General features: G+C 34.3%; 1 protein-coding gene across 2 annotated transcripts; it reads left to right on the forward strand.

Annotated features, from left to right (window-relative positions):
- The first annotated feature begins 542 nt into the window (after positions 1-542).
- Positions 543-22,596, forward strand: LOC119633676 (unconventional myosin-VIIa). Of its 2 annotated transcripts, XM_038027351.1 has the most exons (10): positions 543-603; positions 8,493-8,756; positions 8,823-9,944; positions 11,669-12,184; positions 12,245-13,072; positions 21,326-21,529; positions 21,608-21,954; positions 22,011-22,215; positions 22,272-22,412; positions 22,474-22,596. In XM_038027351.1, the coding sequence occupies exons 1-10, from the start codon at positions 583-585 to the stop codon at positions 22,519-22,521; spliced, it is 3,696 nt and encodes a 1,231-aa protein (XP_037883279.1). In that variant the 5' UTR covers positions 543-582; the 3' UTR covers positions 22,522-22,596. The 2 variants fall into 2 exon arrangements, with proteins under 2 accessions (XP_037883279.1, XP_037883280.1); XM_038027352.1 differs by lacking the exons at positions 21,326-21,529; positions 21,608-21,954; positions 22,011-22,215; positions 22,272-22,412; positions 22,474-22,596 and having other exon boundaries at positions 12,245-14,131.
- The last annotated feature ends 284 nt before the right edge of the window (positions 22,597-22,880 follow it).

Below are 22,880 nucleotides of genomic sequence, written 5' to 3' on the forward strand. Positions count from 1 at the left end.
ACACAGCACAGTTATTTGAATTTAATTTTCAATTTTAAGCTTTCAATAATTTTCACGACCATTGAAATTATCTTTGTACACCGCCCTTATCAGCGAAATGAGTGAATTTGATTATTTGTGAATTGAGCAATAAATCTTTAAGACTCATCAACTTCAATTTTTCTATCTCTCCCGAAACGCGTGTATTGCACTCTATCAATACGAACAACATATTCATTAACATTATCGGAGACTAGAATTGAGTAACTTTTGCAAATCGATAGCAATTGATAAAATTTTATGGTGAGAAAAACGAAAAACTGAATAATAACGTTAACCGTTTTCAATTATTGCCAATTTAATTAGAAGTTATATACGCTCCATTCATGGAGGATCTAAACAAGACACAAACTAAGCGTTTAATTGAATGAAAATTTATCCAAATGTGAGAATTTAATTCACGTATCATGATATCTACGTAAAGTGTAATAAGATTGCTATGCAATAAAAATATAAAGGCAAAATCAAATAAAAAGAAATTTCAAAATAAATATTAATAAAGTTCAAAGTGTTTCTGAGTGCGAACAACAAACAAAAAAAAAAATGACAAATCAAAGTACTACCGTAAGTGTTCAACGATATCAAAATTGCATTCTTATTTGTTCTTTCATTGTGTTGTTAATTAGAAGAAATTTCTAATGAACATTTTCGTTTACGTGTTTGCAAAAGCAAAAAGAGTGATTGTGTGTGTGTATGTGCGTTAAGATACCTCTACTAAGGAAATACAATTAACATGACGTGGCATTGATTAGTTGTTGCATATCTTATCGACTTTTCGATAAAATATTTGAACATATTTGAACAAGAAGCTCATTAGTACTTTGAGAAAATTTCAGTAGTAAAGTTTGCCTTTGCTTCAATTAAAGTCATCGGACTTTGAAAATAAAGGGAAAAAGGCACATTATAATAATTACCACCAGAAAGCTCCAACCCGCTTAGAAATATGCATTGACGATGCAGTAAAGTCATATTTTTGCTTCGTATCGAGTTTCGAGTCTGTCTATGCGTGCATTTATTAGGATCGCGATTGCAAAGAGAGGGAAAACTCAGTATACTTAAACGTTCTTGTTTGAAATGAGAAAACCTATAGAAACGACAATTCATAAACACTACAAACAAAAAAGATAGCTTATAGCGCGAAATGTATAGGCAGGTGGACAAAAAAAATCGATCCACTAATTATGGGATGACGGGGTCTTGAATTGGGAATTGTCATAACGATATCAAACTGTGCAGTCACTAATCGCTATTTATCGAAGATTCGTTTCAAAACGAAATCTCGTCCTTACGATCAAAGAATGGAAGTATGATAGTTTTGTTGCATGTAGGTCAAGGATTGATGGAATTACTCAGCAGCGCAAAGTAACGCTGGCAAAATCGTTTAGTATTTATGTCAACATCCAACGTTCTTCAATTTTCGAAATGGATTTGGTTTTTGGATTAAAGGCTTATGTTAGGCCTTTCGCTTTAGCGACTTTTCCTTTTGAACCGTATTCTGTTTTTTAAATAGAGCCGACAACATCAATTAACTTGTTCGCGTCCTATTCTAGTCCAAAAATTTGTTTCTTCGAGATAAATATATATAGTAATAATAATAACAGTAGTAATGGATAGCCTTCGATCCGTCCGTTGCGGTTATTACCCCAAAAAAAGAAATTGATCATCTGGTGTTCTGTCCACCCGTTCGTCCATATGTTTCGTTTTCTTATGTTCAGCCTATAGGTCGCAAATTTTTGAGATATTTTGATGAAATTAGGCACACTGGCACGTTTTCGCCCAAGGACGAACGCTGTTGAATATGGTTCGGATCGGACCACTTTATCGCCCACTTTTAATACAAGGCGTTATTTGGAAAAGACATCATATGAATAAGTGCATTAAGCGATGTGAGGAAGGATATCTATAGTGCTGTAGCGCTATAGTGCTTGTAGCTCTTTCTGAATACCTTTGTTAGGTTAAATTTACATGCTAAGAAAATCAATTCGCAAATCCATGGATTAGCCAACAATTGACAAAAATTGGATAATATTATGTATGTTTTTTGCGTTATCCCCTAAATTGTCTAAGTTACGCGTCCAAGTTATTAGATGTCGAATCCAAAGTATTTTCATAAACTATATATATAAATAAATATAATAATAGTCGAACCGTCCCCCTCTTATTTTATTTGTCTATCGTTGTTATTTGGAATATGCGAGGCATTTTGGACGGGCGAACCTTTGCTGTTCAATTTAGTGAGACATATTAAGATGTTCGCGTGGAACCAAATCTAACTGACGATTTTGAGATAAGAGTTTTGTTTGATACAATGCAGTTTACGATCTTAGTATCATTCCTTTTACAAAAATGCAAAAAATTCGAAATCCTATATAAGGAAGGATCCGTAAGATAAACGTGTACAGTCCACCTTCGGTAATCTTAATCTCTGTACCAAATTAATGTTATGGACGCATGTCAATTTTGAAGTTAAACTTTGCTGCCTAGCATTTGCATCCACGTTTATATAGAAGGGTATCGGAGAAACGATCTTATCGCAACTAAATATTCCGCATTGTTAGTTGAAATGAAAATGATCGCAAAAATGGTTTAAAATAACGCCCGTCTTTGCTCATCCTGAGCGATTACTTAGTACGATCAAACCTCAATTTAAGACTAAAATTAATAAACTTGACCGACAAGGCGACATAGTAGTTAATCATAAATATCAACAATATTTCTAAATAATAGTGAAAAAAAAAATCTATTCATAAAAGAAGTTGGTCACGTGTAGCCGAAGCTGCATAATGAACGCAGTTTTTTAGAAAACAATTAAGCAATAGCACGTTTGAGAGTAAGAGAAAATGACTGGTTTGCACGTACTTCACTTTTATTGTGTTTAATGAACACTTAAGTAAATGTTTAAAATTTCCGCACGACTTCATACGTCAGTAATTTTTTCATCACGTTATTAATGATGACAAGTTTTGTAGCATATTGTGTTTGTTAAACAATAACATTGTTATTAATACTGTTATTCAATAATACGAAATACATACTGCTGGGCTTAAATAATTACCCGTAAGGGCATTACACAAACATTCACACTTTAATTAAAGTTTGACATCTGTAAAATGATAACAGGGAGATATATGAAACGATAGTATCACAATAATTAAATAAAGATAGGTAAGAATGTAAAGACCGATTGGTTAGATACCTTTACTTAAAAATATTACATATCTTAAGACTAGCTCAGTTCTCATAAGCCAGTTACGGAATGGGTCAGAGTTAAATAAACTTTTTCTCAATACTAAAACTATATATAATAACGTAATAGTTGCATACTCAATAAAATATCGACTAAAATTGTATTCTATAGACACATGGGGTGAAAACATTACCAATACCATACCAATGTTTTCTAGTTGTGCATAGCAAAAAAAAAGACCGCTAAGTCAACTCAACTTTATAAGTGAAACATAATTAATTTAGAAAAACCAAAAAAATATAGTCGGGCAAGGCTTACTATAAATACCGTACACCACCGCGCCTAACATAGTTACTCATTAATTTTCGAGAGAATACATCTGAAAGTATTTTCATGTGAGGGGATACTTTTTATGTAAGTCCTTACAATGGAGAATAACCTAAACGTCAACTGGGGTGCTTTAAGTTGGACAAACTTCATTTCCCTCTTAAGGAGATTATTATTTTTTTTACAAATTCAACTTTGTCGCCATACAAGACCTTACTCATCATAAGATGTGCTGCTGTTTAGGAAATACGCTCATATAGTCGCAAATTTGCTGGAATTGATTTCTAAACCCCCATTTGCTCCTATGTAACAGCTTTTATTATAAAATACTAAAATTTAAGTCTTTTCGACAAATGGCTTATCATTCATGAGGAATCGTAAGTGAGAGACTCGTATGGTTCCAGTTTGGATCAGTTAATTTTTATAACAAATTATTCTTAAAGAAGAATTCCCGTCATGATATAACAAAAAATCGCCACTGGCTTATTTTCTACGAAAACTCTTATATGTGGTGTTCGAATCCAGTAGGATTAATTTCTATGTTAAATTGCTATTCTGAACCAATTTTGACCTTGACACATTAAGAATTAGACCTTTTTATCGTACAAAAATGCAGTTTTCGTTAGAACGATTATATGGAAGGAGGTTCAGAAAATCGCCCTATCCGAATCAAATTTTTCATATCAGCGATTTTTGTCGATGAATTTTAAAAATTACAATATTCTTCCTATAACGGTGTTTTAAAGTAAGACTTTATGTGGGAAGTGGTCGTGAAACTGGTCCTATCCACTTCACTTGGAATAGATGCAAAAAGATGCTGAAGACGGGCACATACCAAGTTACATGCAAATATTTCAAAATTTGTAGGTTAGGCATGAGAGTGAATGGACAGACAACAAAAGAGTTGGCAGACAGGCAGACAGTCAAACATTCGAAAGAAGCATTATCTGAATCGATCGACATAATAATCCTCTTCTTACCTTAAGTCCTTCTGAGTGTTATATCTATCTGCACGAATCTAATACATTCTATACTACAAGTAGCGTGAGATATGAAAACTGCTTGCGATTTAGTCCCCAATGTGGTGGGGCGTTTGTCAATTTGCAAAATTATACGCGCAAAATTATATGTTAAAGACGCCAAAGGCTAAATGCTTTTGCACAACGTAAGGTTTTAAGTGGATTTGGCTATGCTCGTGTGTCTATCCGTTTATTGTCTTCTCTTGATGTAGACAGTTAAAATTTGGCACACAACGCGAAATTGAGCTTCATTTCTTAGGTTTAAATATAAACAATAGTTCGTGTGTACAAACAAGCACTTAATTTTTTAATTTAATATGAAATCTGTAGCAGATTTTACTCTAAACTCTGGCTTAAACTTATTTTTCGGCACATAACGCCATTGGTCAAGTAACTACAACTAATTCAAGTCGCCTTAAGTGCATTTCTAGCTTTTTCTTTACTAAAGTGTAGTTAGTAATAGACAACTGTTTTATGAGAAATTAAATATGAATATTTTTCTTTGTCTTTCGGTGAAGCGATTTCTCCAAAGTCTATAGGACAACAACGTCTATTTTTGGTAGTCTGTAAACAAAATAGGCGAAGGATTGCGTTAAGCGAAGTGTTGCGAAATATTTAACGGTCGATCTTGCCTGACGTTTGCACTTACTTCACTTTGAATTAATTTTTGTGCCGCACACTACTCATCGTAATGATATATTAGGCTTACGTGGGTGAGCGAAACGTTCGCAACGACTTCGGATAGACGCATCTTATTTTGCTAATCGAAATGCAAATCTGTACACACAACTTCTCACAAAGTTAAAATTTTCTAAAACAAAAGGTGCTTGACTTCAAGAATGTCTTTGCTTAAGGGTTACTTTTATCAAATTCGCTCATCAAAACGTTAAATACAAAAGTTTGATGGCATTCAACCAAAACCTTTCAAGCCTTGTCATCAAATCTTAATTAAAAGAGTTTAACTTAACTCAAAGTTCATATTTAATATAATAATAGCCAAAAAGAAAGCGGTGCATTTTATTTTTGATGTCCATCAAAGCAGCTACATAAGATTCGTATAATATAATGAAATGCCCTAGCAATAGACGCACACATAAAACACATTTTTCGACTGACTGGACAGAAACAGAAAAAGTTATTAATTGCGTGCCGTTAAATGTTGGTTGTATGTGTGGGTGGACAAAGCTTCTAATATTTAAATCATATCTTAAGGTAGTTGCTTCTCTTTTTTCCAAGTTTGTAACCTTTTCTACTTTATTCCACAAATCGAGAACAATTACTTTATCGCTTTCCTACTGTATTCTCAATTTATTCATTAATTAAAAGCCATACGTCGAGCAAAACATATTGTCGAGGTAAACATTTCTTCTTACGTAAATCTTTGTTAATAATGTTTCACTTGGCAAGCATTTTATTTTAACATGAAGTAATACAGTCTTATGTTGAAATGCTATACCATGTTTGCCATAGTTTCACGTGCGAAGACATTTTAGGAACAATAAACTATCAATCGATTGCAACCTAAACATTTTTCTCAGAATAACCGATTCAGACGGGATAGAAAGTTCGCGTTTGTTTCGGAGAAATCTGCTTCGGAAACATCTGCGGTGTTTTATACAAGTATAAAATTACTTCACAAGTCAATCTTCGGATATATTCTATGAAATATTGTAATCTTTTATGAAATTAATATATCGAAGGCTGATAGCTTATATGAAGCAGTACCATAATATTCTTTTCCAAATTGCAATTTCACTAACGCAAATTCTAATAAAAAGCAAACGTATTTTCCTTATATAAATACATATAATAGGTTGGAGGGAAAGTTTTGTCGTATTTTATTCATGTACTTTGCTTTAACACAAACGCAAGAGATTTAATGTGATCTCAGGCAGATGTTTTTTTATTACAAGAAAAATTACCTCTCTATTCAAAATACCACAGAACTTTCCCCCCAACCTAATATATATATATATATATATATATTATATAAAAAAATATTTCATTGCAAATATTGCCCATCGCTCTTTGTATATTTCTCCAGCCTCTCTGAAAATTTGGGGATACCACGCCTTAAGAAACCTTCTTCTTTCTTCGCAGCCATTCTTATTTCCTTTATCTTGACCTATTTGGTAACCGACTCGTTTTTCGAGCAGGAAAATGTCCAAGACAATTAATTGTTTTTAGTAATTGTTAGGCATAGCCGTTTATAAGACCACACCTTACTAGTTCTGCCAAGCCGAGGATGTCGGCTTCTTGCCAAAGCAATTCGGTTTTGCGCGAATCGTACACTTGCATCCATCCCTGAATTTTTGCACCTGGAATTCTCCATAGAATTTTTTTATTGTTGTGACATGAAAACGTTTGCCAGATTTCAACAAAGGAAATGACGCCGATGACAAGCTTTGAAAGTAACAATATTGATAGGTAGGGGCATCTGTGGGCAAATTTTTATTTGCTATATTATCAGAAAGTAAAACGAGTATTCTATCGGTATGATGAGTAAAAAATTAACCATATATCACATTTTGCTTGTTGCAATAAAAATTTTTATTTACACACGTTTTTAGCGCTACAGCCATTTCTACCTTACACATATTGTGGATATATATTAGATGACTGGGATTTGGTGTCTATCAGTTCAATCTCTATTCATCTACTTTTGCGCTTAATGGATTTTGCCAGATACGACTACATCTGGTGTAATACACCATTTTGAAAAAGGGCTTTGTATTAGAAAATTCGACAATTTCAGTAGATCGTGACCAAAATCTCTACGCAAAAGCACTTTGGCATAGTGTCTAAATTGGGGAAATGGAAATGGTTTGGCATAATTTTTTGATATATAATTTTTGATACACAAATTTACTATGATTTGAAAAGTAAGGCAATAATGTGCAGTTTTTGATATTTTATGATGAAGATAAGTGGAGGTTATTGGAACTGATGTACATTACTCAGAAGTCGGTCAGTTTTAAGTGCTGGCTTTTTTTGTAAACTTTTTGTTTTATCAACAATCGTTACATGAATAAGAAACCTACAAGCACAGAGTTTTCTCTTTGGAACAGCGATGGAATAACCCACCTTATGGTCGTCACTTACACTCTTTATTCCCACAAATGAATAAAGCTCCTTGGCTTATCAATTGCAAGCTTAGACGCGATATTTTATTGCCTTATTAACAGGCCGATGTTTAATGATCCGACATGTAATGATCATCTATTCAAAATTAACATAGTGGGTAGTCTTTTACATGTGGAGTCTTGCAATCTCCTGATCATATCCTATTTGTCTGTCCGAAAGATTTGCCCTCTATTCGCCTTTTGCGTTTATGACATTCTGCGTTCACACAACTTAACAGCTTACTCCACAATCTTTGCTTATTTTAAATCCTGTCATCAAGATATATAAATGTACAACCAAATTAAGAAGCTACTCCCTTCCACGCTCTTTTTACTCCCGCACTTATCAGTTCTTTCATATGACACGTTGTACTCATATATCTCATTAGTTCTATTCTACATGGCGGCAAAATTTATTTGAAAGTAAAAAAAAAGCAGCGTGGCGGACGTATAGCATACATATTTAACAAAACATTAAACAAATATAGTTTAATTAGGAAATAAAAGGAAACTAACCCTAACTTTATTAAAGCTCAAGCAAAGAACTTTGTATTGACTTTTGTGCCTTTTTTGCATATCACAGCGAATTTGCGGTAATTGATTCGTTGAATAGATGAAGTAGAAGAAGGCAAAACCGACAGAAGTGTCTCCAAAAATAAATGAGGTCCACTCAGTTTCTACTTTGTCTCTACTGATTGCTCATCTTCTTTAGCTTAAAGTCTATGAAATAAAAAAAGACTGCAAAGAAAATTTTAAACTGTCGTAATTTTTCGTTTCTTTTATTTGCTTCTTCTTTAGTCCGAATATGTTTGGGTTAAGCCTCAGGACGGAGTCAATGAGTTCACGGTGCCCTATGCGGCGTTACTAGTGCGCGAAGATAAGTCAAAAGTTTGTATAAAAGATCAGAAGGGTAAACAGCATTGGATCAATTCCGCCGATGTAGTTAAACGCATGCATACGACTTCACAAAATGGGGTGGATGATATGATTACTTTGGGAGATCTGCAAGAATATGCGATTTTACATAATCTGGAAATGAGATATCATCAAAACAAAATCTATGTAAGAGTTTTTAAGTTTCTCTCCTAGGAAAAGTTAATATTAATCCGTTATATTATATATTACTAGACCTACACAGGAACGATGTTGATTGCCATCAATCCCTATCAAATATTGCCGATTTATACCCATAAAGAAATCAGAGAATATAGAGACAGAAAAATCCATGAATTGCCGCCGCACATATTTGCCATAAGTGATAACGCTTATCAGGAGATGAAAAGGGATCGAACAAATCATTGCATAGTGATAAGCGGTGAATCTGGAGCGGGTAAAACTGAAAGCACTAAATTGATATTGCAATATTTGGCTGGCCTTAGTGGCAAACACTCATGGATAGAACAACAGATCATAGAGGCAAATCCTATTTTGGAGGCTTTCGGCAATGCTAAGACGGTCCGAAATGATAATTCTTCGCGTTTCGGTAAATATATTGAGATACGTTTCAACGAGTCCGGTAGCATACACAATGCGAGGATTGAAGATTATCTGTTGGAAAAGTCTCGAATAGTATTTCAAAGCGACGAGGAAAGGAATTATCACATATTTTACTGCTTAGTGGCGGGTCTAACTAAAGAAGAACGCCAGAAATTAAATTTACTGGAGGATAATCCGAGCAAATATCATTACCTTGCTCAAGGTAAATGCACGGCAATTAAGGGTAAAAATGACGCGGCCGACTTTACGATGATCAAATCAGCCATGGAAGTGTTATCATTTAAACCAGAAGATATCTGGAACATTTTTGCTTTGCTGGCATCGATTTTGCATTTGGGAAATTTGCATTTTAAAGCCACCACAATACAAAATATGGACACTTGTGAAGTGAGTAATCAAACAGAAGCGAATCGCGTCTGCCAGTTGCTGGGTGTTAGTAACGAACAACTTTGCACTGCTTTAGTACAAAGAACTATTTTAGTGCATGGCGAGCACGTGATTACTGGGCTTTCTAAAGAGACTGCGATCGAGGGCAGAGATGCCTTTGCGAAAGCTTTGTATGGTAAAATTTTTATCACTATCGTACAACGTATAAACGTTGCAATTAACAAAGAAGGCGGCGCAGGTTTGAATACCATTGGTGTCTTGGATATATTTGGCTTTGAAAATTTCCATGATAACAGTTTTGAACAATTGTGCATTAATTACGCCAACGAAAACTTACAGCAGTTTTTCGTGCGACATATATTCAAAGTAAGTCTAGCATTTATTACTTATTTATGTTCTACGCAACAGATAATATAGCTTTTATGGTATCTGAACATATGGTTTATGTTTGCATTTTCGACTGATGTGCTATCTATAATTATAAGATTTACTGAATAACAACCAGTCGGTTCAAATCTCAAGTGCGGTTGAGTTTCAATAAAGCCGAGAGCCTGATGCTTTATCACTTAACTCTCACAATTTATTCCTCTGGCTAAATTAATAATAACCATAGTAATAATATTTATTTATTTATTTTTGTTTTAAATAATAATAAAAATTCGTAAACTATAACTTGAATAAAAAATTCTACCCCGCACTTTCTTCAGAATGCAATAAAGATTTTAGAATCGTGACCACACTAACTGCGCTAATACCAATAGAATGTGTCTTAAAGCTCGTTCTTTGTTTTTAAACAACGCACCGAGCACCGACATTCACCTCTGAACTATCCGTTAAAAGCAAAAACTCAAGAAATTCTAAAATTTATACGAGGTATGTGTTGTACTTTTATAAGTAAGAAGCGAGATACACGGACAACAAGGGTGTCCACGTTTATTGTTTCATTGATGTGTGGGCGTTGCAAGCGTGCTCTTGACAAGTTCAGATCACTTTCACTTTTGTTTGCAAATTTGTAGGCGATAGATTCATTTTCACAAACTGGAGAACATTTGCCACAGAGACTACAAAGTTTTATTCATCTCTGCATTGTCTATTTAAATTATATAACGGTTCATATGTTTTCATCAATATTGCGATCCAATTCACAAAATCGAGTGTATCCTATCCTACCACCGGGTTGCTCACATCTACGGTAGTTGCCAGTTGTTTGTTACTAATTTATAGGTTCACGTAGATAAATAAATACAGAACTGGAATGTTTGCCAAAGCAATTCAGCCGATGTTGAGGGTGTGCCTGGATCTACCTGTGAATTTTTACGCCTGGGGTTTTGAAACTAAATTCACCTTTCATTGCCACTTAACATGCGATGTAAAAAGCTCCCTTTTACATATGCCGGCGAATGCTCTTTATTTGGCTTAAAACTTGACATATTCCGTTGTTAGCAAAAACATTTTTGTGTTACGATATGTGTGGGTAGCAAGTGCTTATTGTCACTAGATGTCCAAGCTATAAAAAAAACCCACCTTAGACATACGTATCCTCTATGCGTGTTGCTTACTATGAATACATTCCAGTTTCACATTTATATACCTTGTACAAGCAACCTGATCGTTACAAAAATAAACTGCAAAATACATAAGTAATCCTATTGTAACTTGTTTGATCGATTTGTAGTCGTGCTTTATATTAACTGAATATTTAGCTGATAGTAGTGGTATTTAAGCTATGATTGAAAGAAAATTTTTTTCTTTAGTCTTCACTTTTATACTACCACCGTAACTGTAATAATTAAGAGAACTGCGGTTATTTACAGCCATAAACCTGACCTACTTTTAGTAAATACAATTTACATACGCTAAACATTAGTACGTTTACTATTTTATCTTATATTGAAATTACTTGGTTATATAATTGTAAGGGTTGAAATTATAAATTCAATATATGAAGAGAGTAAATGAATTCAAGACAATGATCTTCTTCTTAAGATTAGGTATTTAGCAATACGCGTACGTATACTTTCGGATAGTAGCTATTACCAGCCAGCAAAAATAAATAAGAAGAATTTGTATTTGTTTTTGCTTTTCCTCAGATGGAGCAGTGCGAATATGAACGCGAAGGCATTAACTGGGAACATATCGAGTACCAAGATAACCAAGATATACTCGACATGATTGGCATGAAACCTGTTAATATTATGTCACTCATTGACGAGGAATCCATATTTCCTAGAGGATCGGATCAAACGTTACTTGAAAAACTGCACGTTCAACATGGTACTCGCTCGTTGTACATTAAACCAAAGTCAAATCAAGAAAATACCTTTGGTGTGCGTCACTACGCTGGTGTTGTCTTTTATAATACACGGGGCTTCTTGGAAAAGAATCGCGATTCATTTAGCTTGGATTTAAAGGATATGGTCGCCAATTCGAAAAATAAATTTATAAAAAACATTTTCCCACAACTGTCACTAAACGACACGATGAAGAAGCAGTTGACATTGTCGGTGAAATTTCGCAATTCGTTGGATTTGTTAATACGCACTTTAACCGCAGCTCATCCATTTTTCATACGATGCATAAAACCAAATGAATTAAAGCAACCCAACGTAAGTTTATCACAACGAAATTTGATTAATAAAATTTTTCTAAATTTTCTCCTAACTTAGATTTTCGATAGGGATTTTTGTGTACGCCAATTGCGCTATTCCGGGATGATGGAAACTGCGCGTATACGACGGGCGGGTTATTCAATACGTCACGATCACTCAGATTTCGTTGATCGTTATCAGCTCCTGCTAAGCGATAAAAAACTTTTAAAGCAATTAAATTCGCAACAAATATCTCGCGAAATATGCAGAACGATTCTACCACCGAAAGCAGACTATCAATTAGGTCATACAAAAGTGTTCCTAAAAGATATCGATGATAATTATTTGGAAACGAGACGATCTCATATAGTTTTAAAATCTGCACTAATCATACAAAGAGGTTTTCGTCGATTATTATTCCGCCGATATATAATAAAACATCGTCTGGCTGCTGTAACGATACAAAGAGCTTGGCGGGCTTATAAGAAAAGAAGAGCTTTCCAAATTATCCAACAAGGATTTCAACGTTTGGTTGCTTGTATAAGGGCTCGTGATTTGAAATCACAATACATTACACTACGAAATCGGGTGATAGTATTGCAAGCTCACTGCCGCGGTTATTTGAAACGTAAAGAATTCAAGGTTGAATTGGAAGATAAGTTGAATAAATTGGGAGAGTTGCGTATGTTAAGAAAAAGAGACGAGCAGTATTATCTCAAGACTGGAGAACGTAATTGGAAGCAGAAAGCGGAGGAGAATCATAGAAAACGTTTAAACGAGTTAAATCCCAGCGAAGGGCAGACATCAGAAATAAAACTTCCCGAAGAGGATAACAACAATTTAATAGATATTGAGTCATCGAAAAAAATTGTCGATTCGGTATTCGGATTTTTGGATGAAACTGATGTAAGTGGTCCCGTTGGGCCGAATGTAAAACAAAAATCCCGCATGCTCGAACTAGAGCTAGGTAAAAACAAATTCATACCGACAAAACTCTTGTCTAGACCTGTAAATTATTACGAATCCCAACTGCCAGCAATGGAATTTCCTAGAAAAATTCTTAATCAAACCCGTTTGTAAAAACATTAAGTCCTTTCATATACATTTCCTTCAAGTCTTCATTTCTCTTTCTTCTTTAATTCTTTACTTTTACCCCTTGAATCGCTATGAAATCTGTTTCTATCCAATATTCCGGATCTATTGCTAATTTGCAAAGCAAATCTATATTAAACCGTCGGCAATATTATAGTCGTCGAGGCCGGTTATTAAATGCCCTATTTCAATTCGCTTAATGCAATTCTTCGTTTACCTTCGTGATAAAATATCAAACGCATATGGGAACGAGCTCGACATGTGGAAAAATTTAGCATATTTAATTTCTTCACCTATTTATATCGTAGAGCTTTTTTTACTATTTAAACGTCTACTTTCCCTTCATGCAGGATAGACTGCAAAAAAAAAAGACATACGCATTCCAAATTCGATTCGAGTTATCATAAATAATTAAAAATTGGCCTTTTGTAAACAGATTTAGAAATATTTAATAGAAAATTTTAGGAAATATAGGATTTTCAATATATGGGGATTTTTGAAAGCAGGAGATATGAGAAATGTGCGGTCTGTACCGGTGGAATACCCTGGAAGAATATTGAAATGTATTGCACTTTTGCATACACTGTCACGAATCATCTGAGAATATGCATAGGGAGTCTTATTTTTGACCGATCTTATGAAAACTTTGTGCTCACTGTAATATAATCTTTTTATGTGTGTGTGATTATAAATAAAATACGATTTTTTAAGCGTGTTCTTGTGGGGTATGAAAAGGTCTTTTGCTTTCCATTCTATTAATTCATTCTACATTGCAATTTGCCTTATGCTTAATTTGATTCTCTCCTTTACTCTATCGTCTTCTTCTTCTTCTTATCTCTGTCTCTCTATGTTTCTTTCTTGCTTCATCTTATTTCTCTTCTTTTTGAACATGTTAGGGCTTATTTAACTATTTTATTTAATCTTGTCAGCTCACTATTAGTCAGTTTTTTAAAAAACAACTCGTTTTTGGGAATTAGAAATCGAATAATTATGGATACTATTTTCTAAGACCGCCCGAAAATGTTAAAATCGCACACGAATTTTGACCGCGATATTCGCTCAAGTGGTGCACTTATGACTTTCATAAGTTGGTTCTATGCAAATATCGCTTAGATTATCTCATCAAGAACTCAAGAGCGGATAAGCTCGCTCGTTTTCTCGTCCACCATTAAGTTATTGATCTATCACACCTCCCGAATACATGGTTGCCTTTTTATTCCGTAAACATACTGAGCATGGAGAGATCGTTTCTCAAAACATGGAATGTACAAAAAATAGCCAAACATAGTTGAAGAAGTCCTTTAAAGTACTTTGGCGTACCGGATGAGTAGTTTTTTATAAGTCGTATATTTCTTTGGATGGTAGATTATTAATCAACGCATTCATTTAATTCATTCATTTTTCCTCTTCACCTTTTTCTATTCATGCATTGCGTTGCAAAGCCTAATTCTCTTTCCTCCTTTCAGTGGCATGATTACCAGATGTACAAATCATTATAATTCATTTTTCTATATATATACAGCAAGAGTTTTCAGCTTTTATCTTTCTAATCTTAGTATAGATGTGTACATAAATATTATATATGTAAAGAAATTGTGATCAAATACATTTGTAATTAAATAAATTATCATTTTTGATTATAAGGTCTTTTGTCCTTTATTGCGTTTTGTACATATGATATCTTACTTACTTACGCTTCAAATATTTATTTATTTTATTTTTTCGAAACGAATACTGTGAACATTCATATGAAATGTAAATATTGGTTGCTTTCTGGTATATATCTCATCTTAGACAAACAATTTCTTGGTTTATCATAGATTTTTTAAGTAAATAAGTACAAAAACGTATCTATGTTGCTTTAAAATTTTTATCAATCAAAGATAAAGTGAAACATAAGGTACGAGTTAATTAAAACTTGTTTGAATCGCCGCATAATGTAATGAAATTAATTAACAAAAAGGGGTAAATATTACTTAGACTCTACTTGGCCGTTCTTTCTTCAAATACAAAATTTCGATACTTTGTAATATTTATCTTGCTGGTACTATATCACCCGTAGACTATATACGAAAATTTTTATCGTTATATTTAACGTAAGTGATGAACAAAGTTCTCAGCTCAAGGAACACTGCAGGTGTATCGTACAAACGATTTAGCCCTATTTGAATACTAATCTGCGTGTAAGAACTTTGAATGGTTTTGGCGGGTTCATTTTTGGGGCCAGAAGAATTCGGGCCACAAACATTAAACAGTAGATGGCTAGCCAGACGAACGGATGGATAGACGAACATGCTTAAATCGATGCAGAATGTAATGCTGATGGAGATGGAGAACATCTGTGCTGTGAAAATGTTTCTGACAACTCGATGGGTTCATTGTGGTTAAATTAATCTATAGCCGAAATAACTCGAAAATTTTCATACATTTTCACTATTATCTATACACGCGACAATTCGAATAAAAATTTTTTTTAAATTTCCTAAAAATCAACATCTCTCGACTATAAAAAACTTCAGATTTCATATTTACATATGTAAAAGTAAAAGTACACAAGGATGGCAGATTGTTTGTTTCTGTTAAGTGAAGATTCTATTTCACAAAACATATTGATTTGCAAGATTTTAAAAGCTAAAATTTCACTTCAAATCATCTAAAATTTTGATCAATCAAAGATGCTTTCGAAGCAATTGTAGCCTTTGTTTCCCCGCAAGCAATTGAAAAAATCTTACGTTGCTTTAACATATGCTCAGAGTGTAGCATACACTTAATTGTTTCTATTATTTTTTATTGTATTAATGTTCTCTGCCACTCTTTAAAATTAAACAATAAGAAACGAGTTAGTATCTACTACGGGAAGCATTGCATTGCATGTCACTGGCTTGCTTGAAAACATCATACCTGAAAAATGAAGATAAAGAAAAAGTTTGCTCCACACTCTCTCCACGTAATTCATGCCAACGCATCCTCTTGAATATTTATTTTCCTTATACATCTTTATAAAATGTGTTAAATATTGAAAAAGAAAACCGTAGATAAGAACTGATACTCTAAACCCATAAAATCTATAACGTTTGTAAACTACCTGACATTTTCAAGTACTTGTCACCGACTAACTTTAATATAAAATTAATAGGGAAAATTTTTTCACTTCTTTATATTAAGTTAGATACTTACCTAAATGTTTTTTATTAAAGAATGTCACTTAATAAGCATTCGAACGGGTTTTAACTTAGCGCGAATTTACTTCGCTACAGGGTATGCGTGTGTATGGGTGCACCATAATAATTTGCAGATAAAACTGTATCTTATCAAAATCAATTGAATTTAATTGACGGCTACTTATAAATGCTTAAAGAGCTTAAAAGTATGTACACTATAAGATCGCAGACATGTAAAGCTGTTTAAATAATTAAAAGTGACGGAGGGAGTAGAAGAAATGACTTATCTATGACTTCTCGATGAGTAATTCTTGTGACTGAGTCAGAAGAAAAATTGTTTTTTGGGAAATTTCAGTTTACCCCTCAACATAGCTTTCTCTTAGAGCGACATAATCAATTCAATACTTCAATAACACTTTGTTAGTTCGTTTTGTTTCATACCCACCCTCGAAGGTTAAGCGCGTTGGTCAAAAAGTTTGCGAAAGAGTAATCAGTAAACGTTTCTAAATCATTGTAAGCATCCCCGCCTCACTTCTCTGTGTATGCTCTGAGGACAATTTTAGCACAAACTTATGAAATTGTTACATACAGTGTGGTATCAAAATCGACAAATCGCTCACAGTACAATCTAAGCTGAACACACCTCTATTTTAAAAAGAAAAACGTTTCATCTTCAATACGAATCTGAATCTCGCATACGCACCATTATGTTTTTCGAATTCTACTCGTCAAGTTGTTTTACTTGACACCCATATCGCTGCTTTTGTTGGAAAAAAAGTAATCGCCTGTGTTTACCATATTCAGTTTAGAATTAACCCGTTTTTAGGCAGGTAATATATCTTCATCTGAGGAATGTACAAAATAGTTTTAAACATTTGGTCTTGTTTGCGTTATAATAAATTAGCATAAAAACCTCCAAAAAGTGAAAAAGATAAAATTTAATCAATTATAACTTTGTGTGGGCATTGCCCTATTTTCCCCATTTTTCCACGTAAAGGGTACAGTCTTTCAGTGTCGAAAATTTCAGGTTTCTAAATTTTATAATTTCTGAGTAAAGAGCAGAAACCTACAAATTCTTGTTAAGAAGAACGAAGCTGCATTCAGTTTATGCTCCATTGCGGGCTTTTGCTCTGACCAATTTGGCCTATTTTCAATACCAACCCACGTGCAAAAACTCCCGAAAGTTTATGCCAAATTTAAAGTCGATATCTTTATTTTTGCCAACAACAAACACCACACCGACACGCACTCAGATCAGGAATATATACACTTTATAGGGTCTCCGAAGCTTCCTTTTCGGTGTTACATGCGTTATGAAGAAAAACAAAATGTGTACACCCCGATCTTACAGTTGTGGGTATAATAATTACGTACATTCTATTATTCCATTAATGATCCTACACGTCTATCAAATATTGTAAGCAAACAAAATTTCTTTTTTCGCTTCGTTTGAGTTCCTTTCAAGATAAAGATATAAAAGATATAACTCCTTTGCCTGTCATGGTCTTCAAAACCCGCTTCAGTTCCGCAATGCATTCATCTTTTCAGCTAGATTTTTTCCTTAAAATAACCTTTTGAGATTTACAAACAGATAATAGTCGCTTGGAATCAATTCTGGGGAATACGGTAGGTAGAGCAGCAATTCAAGGCTGAAGTCATGCATTATTGCCAGCATGTCCTATTAATAGAAAGTTGATGCTTTTGTTTCGCTGTATGTAAACGTGATACACCTTTCGAAAATGAATGTTTCATATAGAAATTTTCCTGCAAAAATGGGGAAACACTGCTGACATTCTTCAATATCGTTAGGAAGTCAGCCATTCATTGCAACTTCATCTAGCGATTATGGAGAATAATTTTCAGAATTTTTTGATATTTTCTTTTGTAACTCATTACGTTTGCAATGCCCAGAACGAAGCATCAGAGATGCCACAAAGTATATATATCCTTTCGTTGTAGGCATTTACGTCTGCTCCTCTGTTCGTTTTTGTATAACAAGCTATCGACTTTAAATTTGGTAGAAGCATTAGAAGTCCTTGCACACAGCTTGATGCTGCTAATGGGCCAAATCGCTCAAATGCCATGCCTACAGAACTACGAAAACTGGGGCTGCCTCTGTTTTTCGTCAGGAATAAAAAATGTTTTTTCGCTTATCAATCATAAACTCCAGCAGATAAGTTTATACAAACTTAAATGTACGTTTTATGGGCGATGTTGTAGTATCTGGACGACAATGAGACAATTTAACAACGCCTATCCCATATTATAAAGCATCAAAATTTAATTATTTTCTCAATACTTTTATAACGTGCAGAATCAAGCTTCAAAAACCCCATGAAGGATAAAAATTTTGGGCAGTTTTAAATTTGGCAGGCGCCTAACCACGTTTGTCCGTTCGTCTGTCCATTTATTCGTCTGCTCAACTATGTATTATCTATCATTGCTAAAATGAAGATACCGCCTACAAATTTGCAAAAGAGTCTACAGAGGCCACACGTCTATACCACAAAATCTTTGAACACCTTTGCTCTCCGGGTTTTTTGCTTGTTGCTCATAAGTCGCAACATATACATCGTATCAATTTCCACTTTTATCCTGAAAAGAGAAAAGCTCAGCCACGCCCATCCAATATTGTAGAGTACGGAAATCTAGTTCCTTTCCTTTGCTTAGTCTTTTTTAGAATAACGGTGATGGGTATAAAAGAGTTGCTCACGACCGAATATAATTTTCTTATTTGTTCCTTCTTATTTTTTATTTTTTTTTGGCATCCATTAGCATCAGCAACACCAATGTCGATAGGATCTCGATTAAAATAAGCAAATCACCAGTAGATCATTGTTTCCGATCGAGAGCAGGATTTGAAAACAAAAAAAAAAGGCCGTTCCTGAAACTACTGTAACTGTGTGTGGTCGAAACGATATCTAATTTTGGCAACCGTAGCTGTAAGGTTGACAGCTAAAGCTACTATAGATTTTTTGTGTGCTGTCTTATGAAAACCAGAAAAAAGGTCGTAGCTCTTTTTGCCTCTTTAAATCATAGATAGGGTAGATTTAGTAAAGAACAAAATTTAGGTCTAGAACGATGTCTTGTTTTATTACTGTTAAGGTAAACTGTAAAATTTGTAAACAAAATGTATGAAAGTCCGTTTCGCAGTGTTCCGAGCAAAAAGGTATTTCCACCACATTATTGTTTCTGTCGCCAAGTTGATGGAAAGAATCTCAAATTTGTTCTCAGATCCCTTTCCTTGAAATTATATAAAGAAAGAAGAACAAATTTATACCCTTTTGAAGCAAATTTTAGTTTCCTACCATCTTTACAAGGGCAGCTGCGGACGTTTGAAAGAATATCAGCGTTTAATGGATCAACCGATCAATTATTGGATCTTAGCAAACATTTTTTCAAAGTTCAAGATTAATGTCTATTAAGATTTGTAAATCATTGAGGGCAACATGCGTACAAATTTTGGTCTTCAAATTTTGTTTGGGTTGTTGTTGTCCGAACATGGCGTGACTTACCATAACTTCATAACAGACAACATAGCGTCGTCATCTTTAAATCTTATTCAATTTCGAAAAAAGATGTTTTTCAACGAAACTTTATTCTCTTGTTTCGTCACATTTACCGCTGGCGTAACGCCATTAAGTGCATATTTGCTTTCTAAGATTGCTCCCCCCATAAAAGGTACAAAAATAAGTCTTTCAATTTTTTTTTAATGTAAAAAATGTATGCATTTTTTTAAACAAAAAGAAAAGAATCAGAATAAAAACTGATTTGAGCTACATCTTTACACAAGCAGTTACAAAAGGGCCGGCGAATTTATTCGCGGGATGTAGATTTCACGAGCAGTAGTGAATCGATCATATTTCATTGGTCTACTACGGACATAGCATGTTAAACCTGTCACTGTTGGAATATATTAAAAGTGTTTATTTTCAGTTACGTTATGTTAAGCACGGGGCAATGTGCCGTATGTCTTAGGTATGAGGTATCATAATATGCTATATGTGCTCACAGTAGTGATATTCTATGTCATGTACATTTTGTCATCAATTATAGTTCTCTTGCGTATCTGCTCTGTTCTGCTGTTCTATTCTTATTGTTCTGTCTATAATGCATGTTAGGACCTCCACCTAAGAGCGATATTCTTCAAATTTGAGCAAAACAAGAGTTTCCCCATCCTATCAAAGCAAATTTTACTTATTTTAAATCTGCATTACCGCTTTGAACACAAAAACGCACACGATGCCTCCAATTGTTAATCATTCTCTGTAAATTTAGTTGCACTACGTCTGAGAAAGCCTGCCAAGTGTTTGTCAACAAATGTTCCAAAGTTTATAGTTTGTCAGCAAAACCCTGCACTTTGAAGTATTCTCAGTAACATCATCCATGGGTATTAAATCATACGACTTCGCCGGCCTGAGAAAAAAAGCGGCGATAACGATTTGATTCTTTAGTGACTAAACAGTTTCAGTTCCAAACAGTAAAAGTTTTCTCATGGTTTTTAAGTATTCCGGCATCGTGATCCGCTGCATGATGAAGCTGTAAATAGTACTCGCTACATTTACACCTAGAAGCACATGAAAAAATGTATTCGAAATTAAAATTTCAAAAATAGTCGCATTTGTTTAAAGACTTTTTACTTTCGATAAACTTTCGCTTGTTTTCATTCTCCCTTTCGTTTAGCTTTCAGGTAAGTTCAATAAGGCCGACGAAAAGCTAGAAAAGCTTCTAACAATTTTTAATATTTGTTGAAAGTTCTAAAGGAACTTTTTGTTGTTATTCTTCGTTTAGGTTTATATTGCATTTGTCTTCCAAAGTATACAGTGATGTTGTCAGCATGTTTTCCCTCTCTTATCTGCTACCTTTAATCAAATTATAATGCAAGATAATATATGATTTATTTTAGATTCAAAAAAGTGCCTCAACATCCTCTGGTGGGACAATACGTTTACCTAAATCTCATGACGCTAAACCGGATATATCAGAGTTCAGTTTTGCAAAATATGCTGCCACTTATTTTACTGCCGGCGTTACCGGTCATTACAGCCAGAAACCGCTAAAGAAGTCATTACTAAATCATGATTTACCAATGGATGAAATAGCTGCGCAGGTAATCGCAACCTTTGACTAAAGCGAAAATTGAATTAATTTCTATTCTATTGTTCCCCTACTTTACAACGCAATTTAGAGCATTTGGATAATGATTTTGCGTTTTATGGGCGATATGGCTGAAGCGAAATACGATAGTACCAGCAATGATACGATAATGCAAAAGCTGACTCAAACCTTAAGAAAAAGCACTTTACAAAGTAAAGAATTTCAAGAAGCTTTAGCTTCTATGGGCGATATGGAACATCAAAGACGTCTAATCCGTAAAACGTTAAAAAGGAAAACTAAAATACCCGATGTTTTGAGACAAACTTCGGATAGAATCGTAGATTTGGAAAGCTATCAGCAAATATTAGGGGCACGCACCACAAATTTGGATAAACTACATTTTATTATAGGTCATGGTATACTAAGAGCAAATTTAAGGTAAATAATTTTTCAAGTCGTTGAAAAATTCTTATTCTGTTTCGTAACCATTTTAGAGATGAGATTTTTGCACAGATTTGTAAGCAATTGATCAAAAATCCATATCGCGTTTCATTCGCCAAAGGCTGGATTTTGCTTTCCTTATGCATCGGCTGCTTTCCGCCAAGTTCAAGTTTTGAGCATTATCTACGCTGCTTTATCCAATTGGGGCCACAATTGTATGCTCCTTACTGCGAGAATCGATTAAATAGAACCTTAAAGGTATTTGGATTTTTAAAAATGTTGATAGAAAATTTTTGAATTATTTAAAACTTAAGAATGGTGCTCGAACCCAACCTCCCTCATGGCTGGAGTTACAAGCTACGCGTAACAAATCGACTATTACACTGCAAGTTCTACTTATGGATAATGGCACGCAGAAGTTGCAAGTCGATTCGGCTTCAACTGCCCAAGAAACTGTAAAACAGTTAACCGAACATATTGGTTTAATAGACAGTTTCGGCTTCTCTTTGGTATTAGTTTTGTTCGATAAAGTCATATCCTTGGGCAGTGGTAGTGAGCATATAATGGATGCCATTTCCCATTGTGAACAGTACGCTAAAGAGCAAGGTCAAAATGAACGTAAAGCTCCTTGGAAATTGTACTTGCGCAAAGAAATGTTTAGTCCTTGGTATGATCCAACCGCAGATTCGCTGGCTGTCCATCTGATATACAAGCAGGTATCTGCAATGAAAGAATCATGTCCATATATATATGTCATCTCACTTCTTACCATCTAGATAATCCGTGGACTTAGCGCGGGAGAATATCGTTGCCATTCGGAAAAGGACATTGCAATGATTTGTGCTCTACAATATTATGCTGAATATGGGGAGAATATGAATCCTGCGGTAAAGAGAAATTAATTCATAGTCTCCGTTTATTGT

This window comes from Glossina fuscipes, unplaced genomic scaffold (assembly GCF_014805625.2).
Source record: "Glossina fuscipes isolate IAEA_lab_2018 unplaced genomic scaffold, Yale_Gfus_2 2, whole genome shotgun sequence".
NCBI classification, from domain to species: Eukaryota; Metazoa; Arthropoda; class Insecta; order Diptera; family Glossinidae; genus Glossina; species Glossina fuscipes.

Bases quoted from the DNA above. Each gene is read 5' to 3' on its own strand.
- LOC119633676 (XM_038027351.1), top strand. From the start codon at position 583: ATGACAAATCAAAGTACTACC. The intron at 13,073-21,325 runs GTAAGTGGTCCC...GATTTATTTTAG, and splicing joins GATTTTTGGATGAAACTGAT to ATTCAAAAAAGTGCCTCAAC. The intron at 21,530-21,607 runs GTAATCGCAACC...AACGCAATTTAG, and splicing joins TGGATGAAATAGCTGCGCAG to AGCATTTGGATAATGATTTT.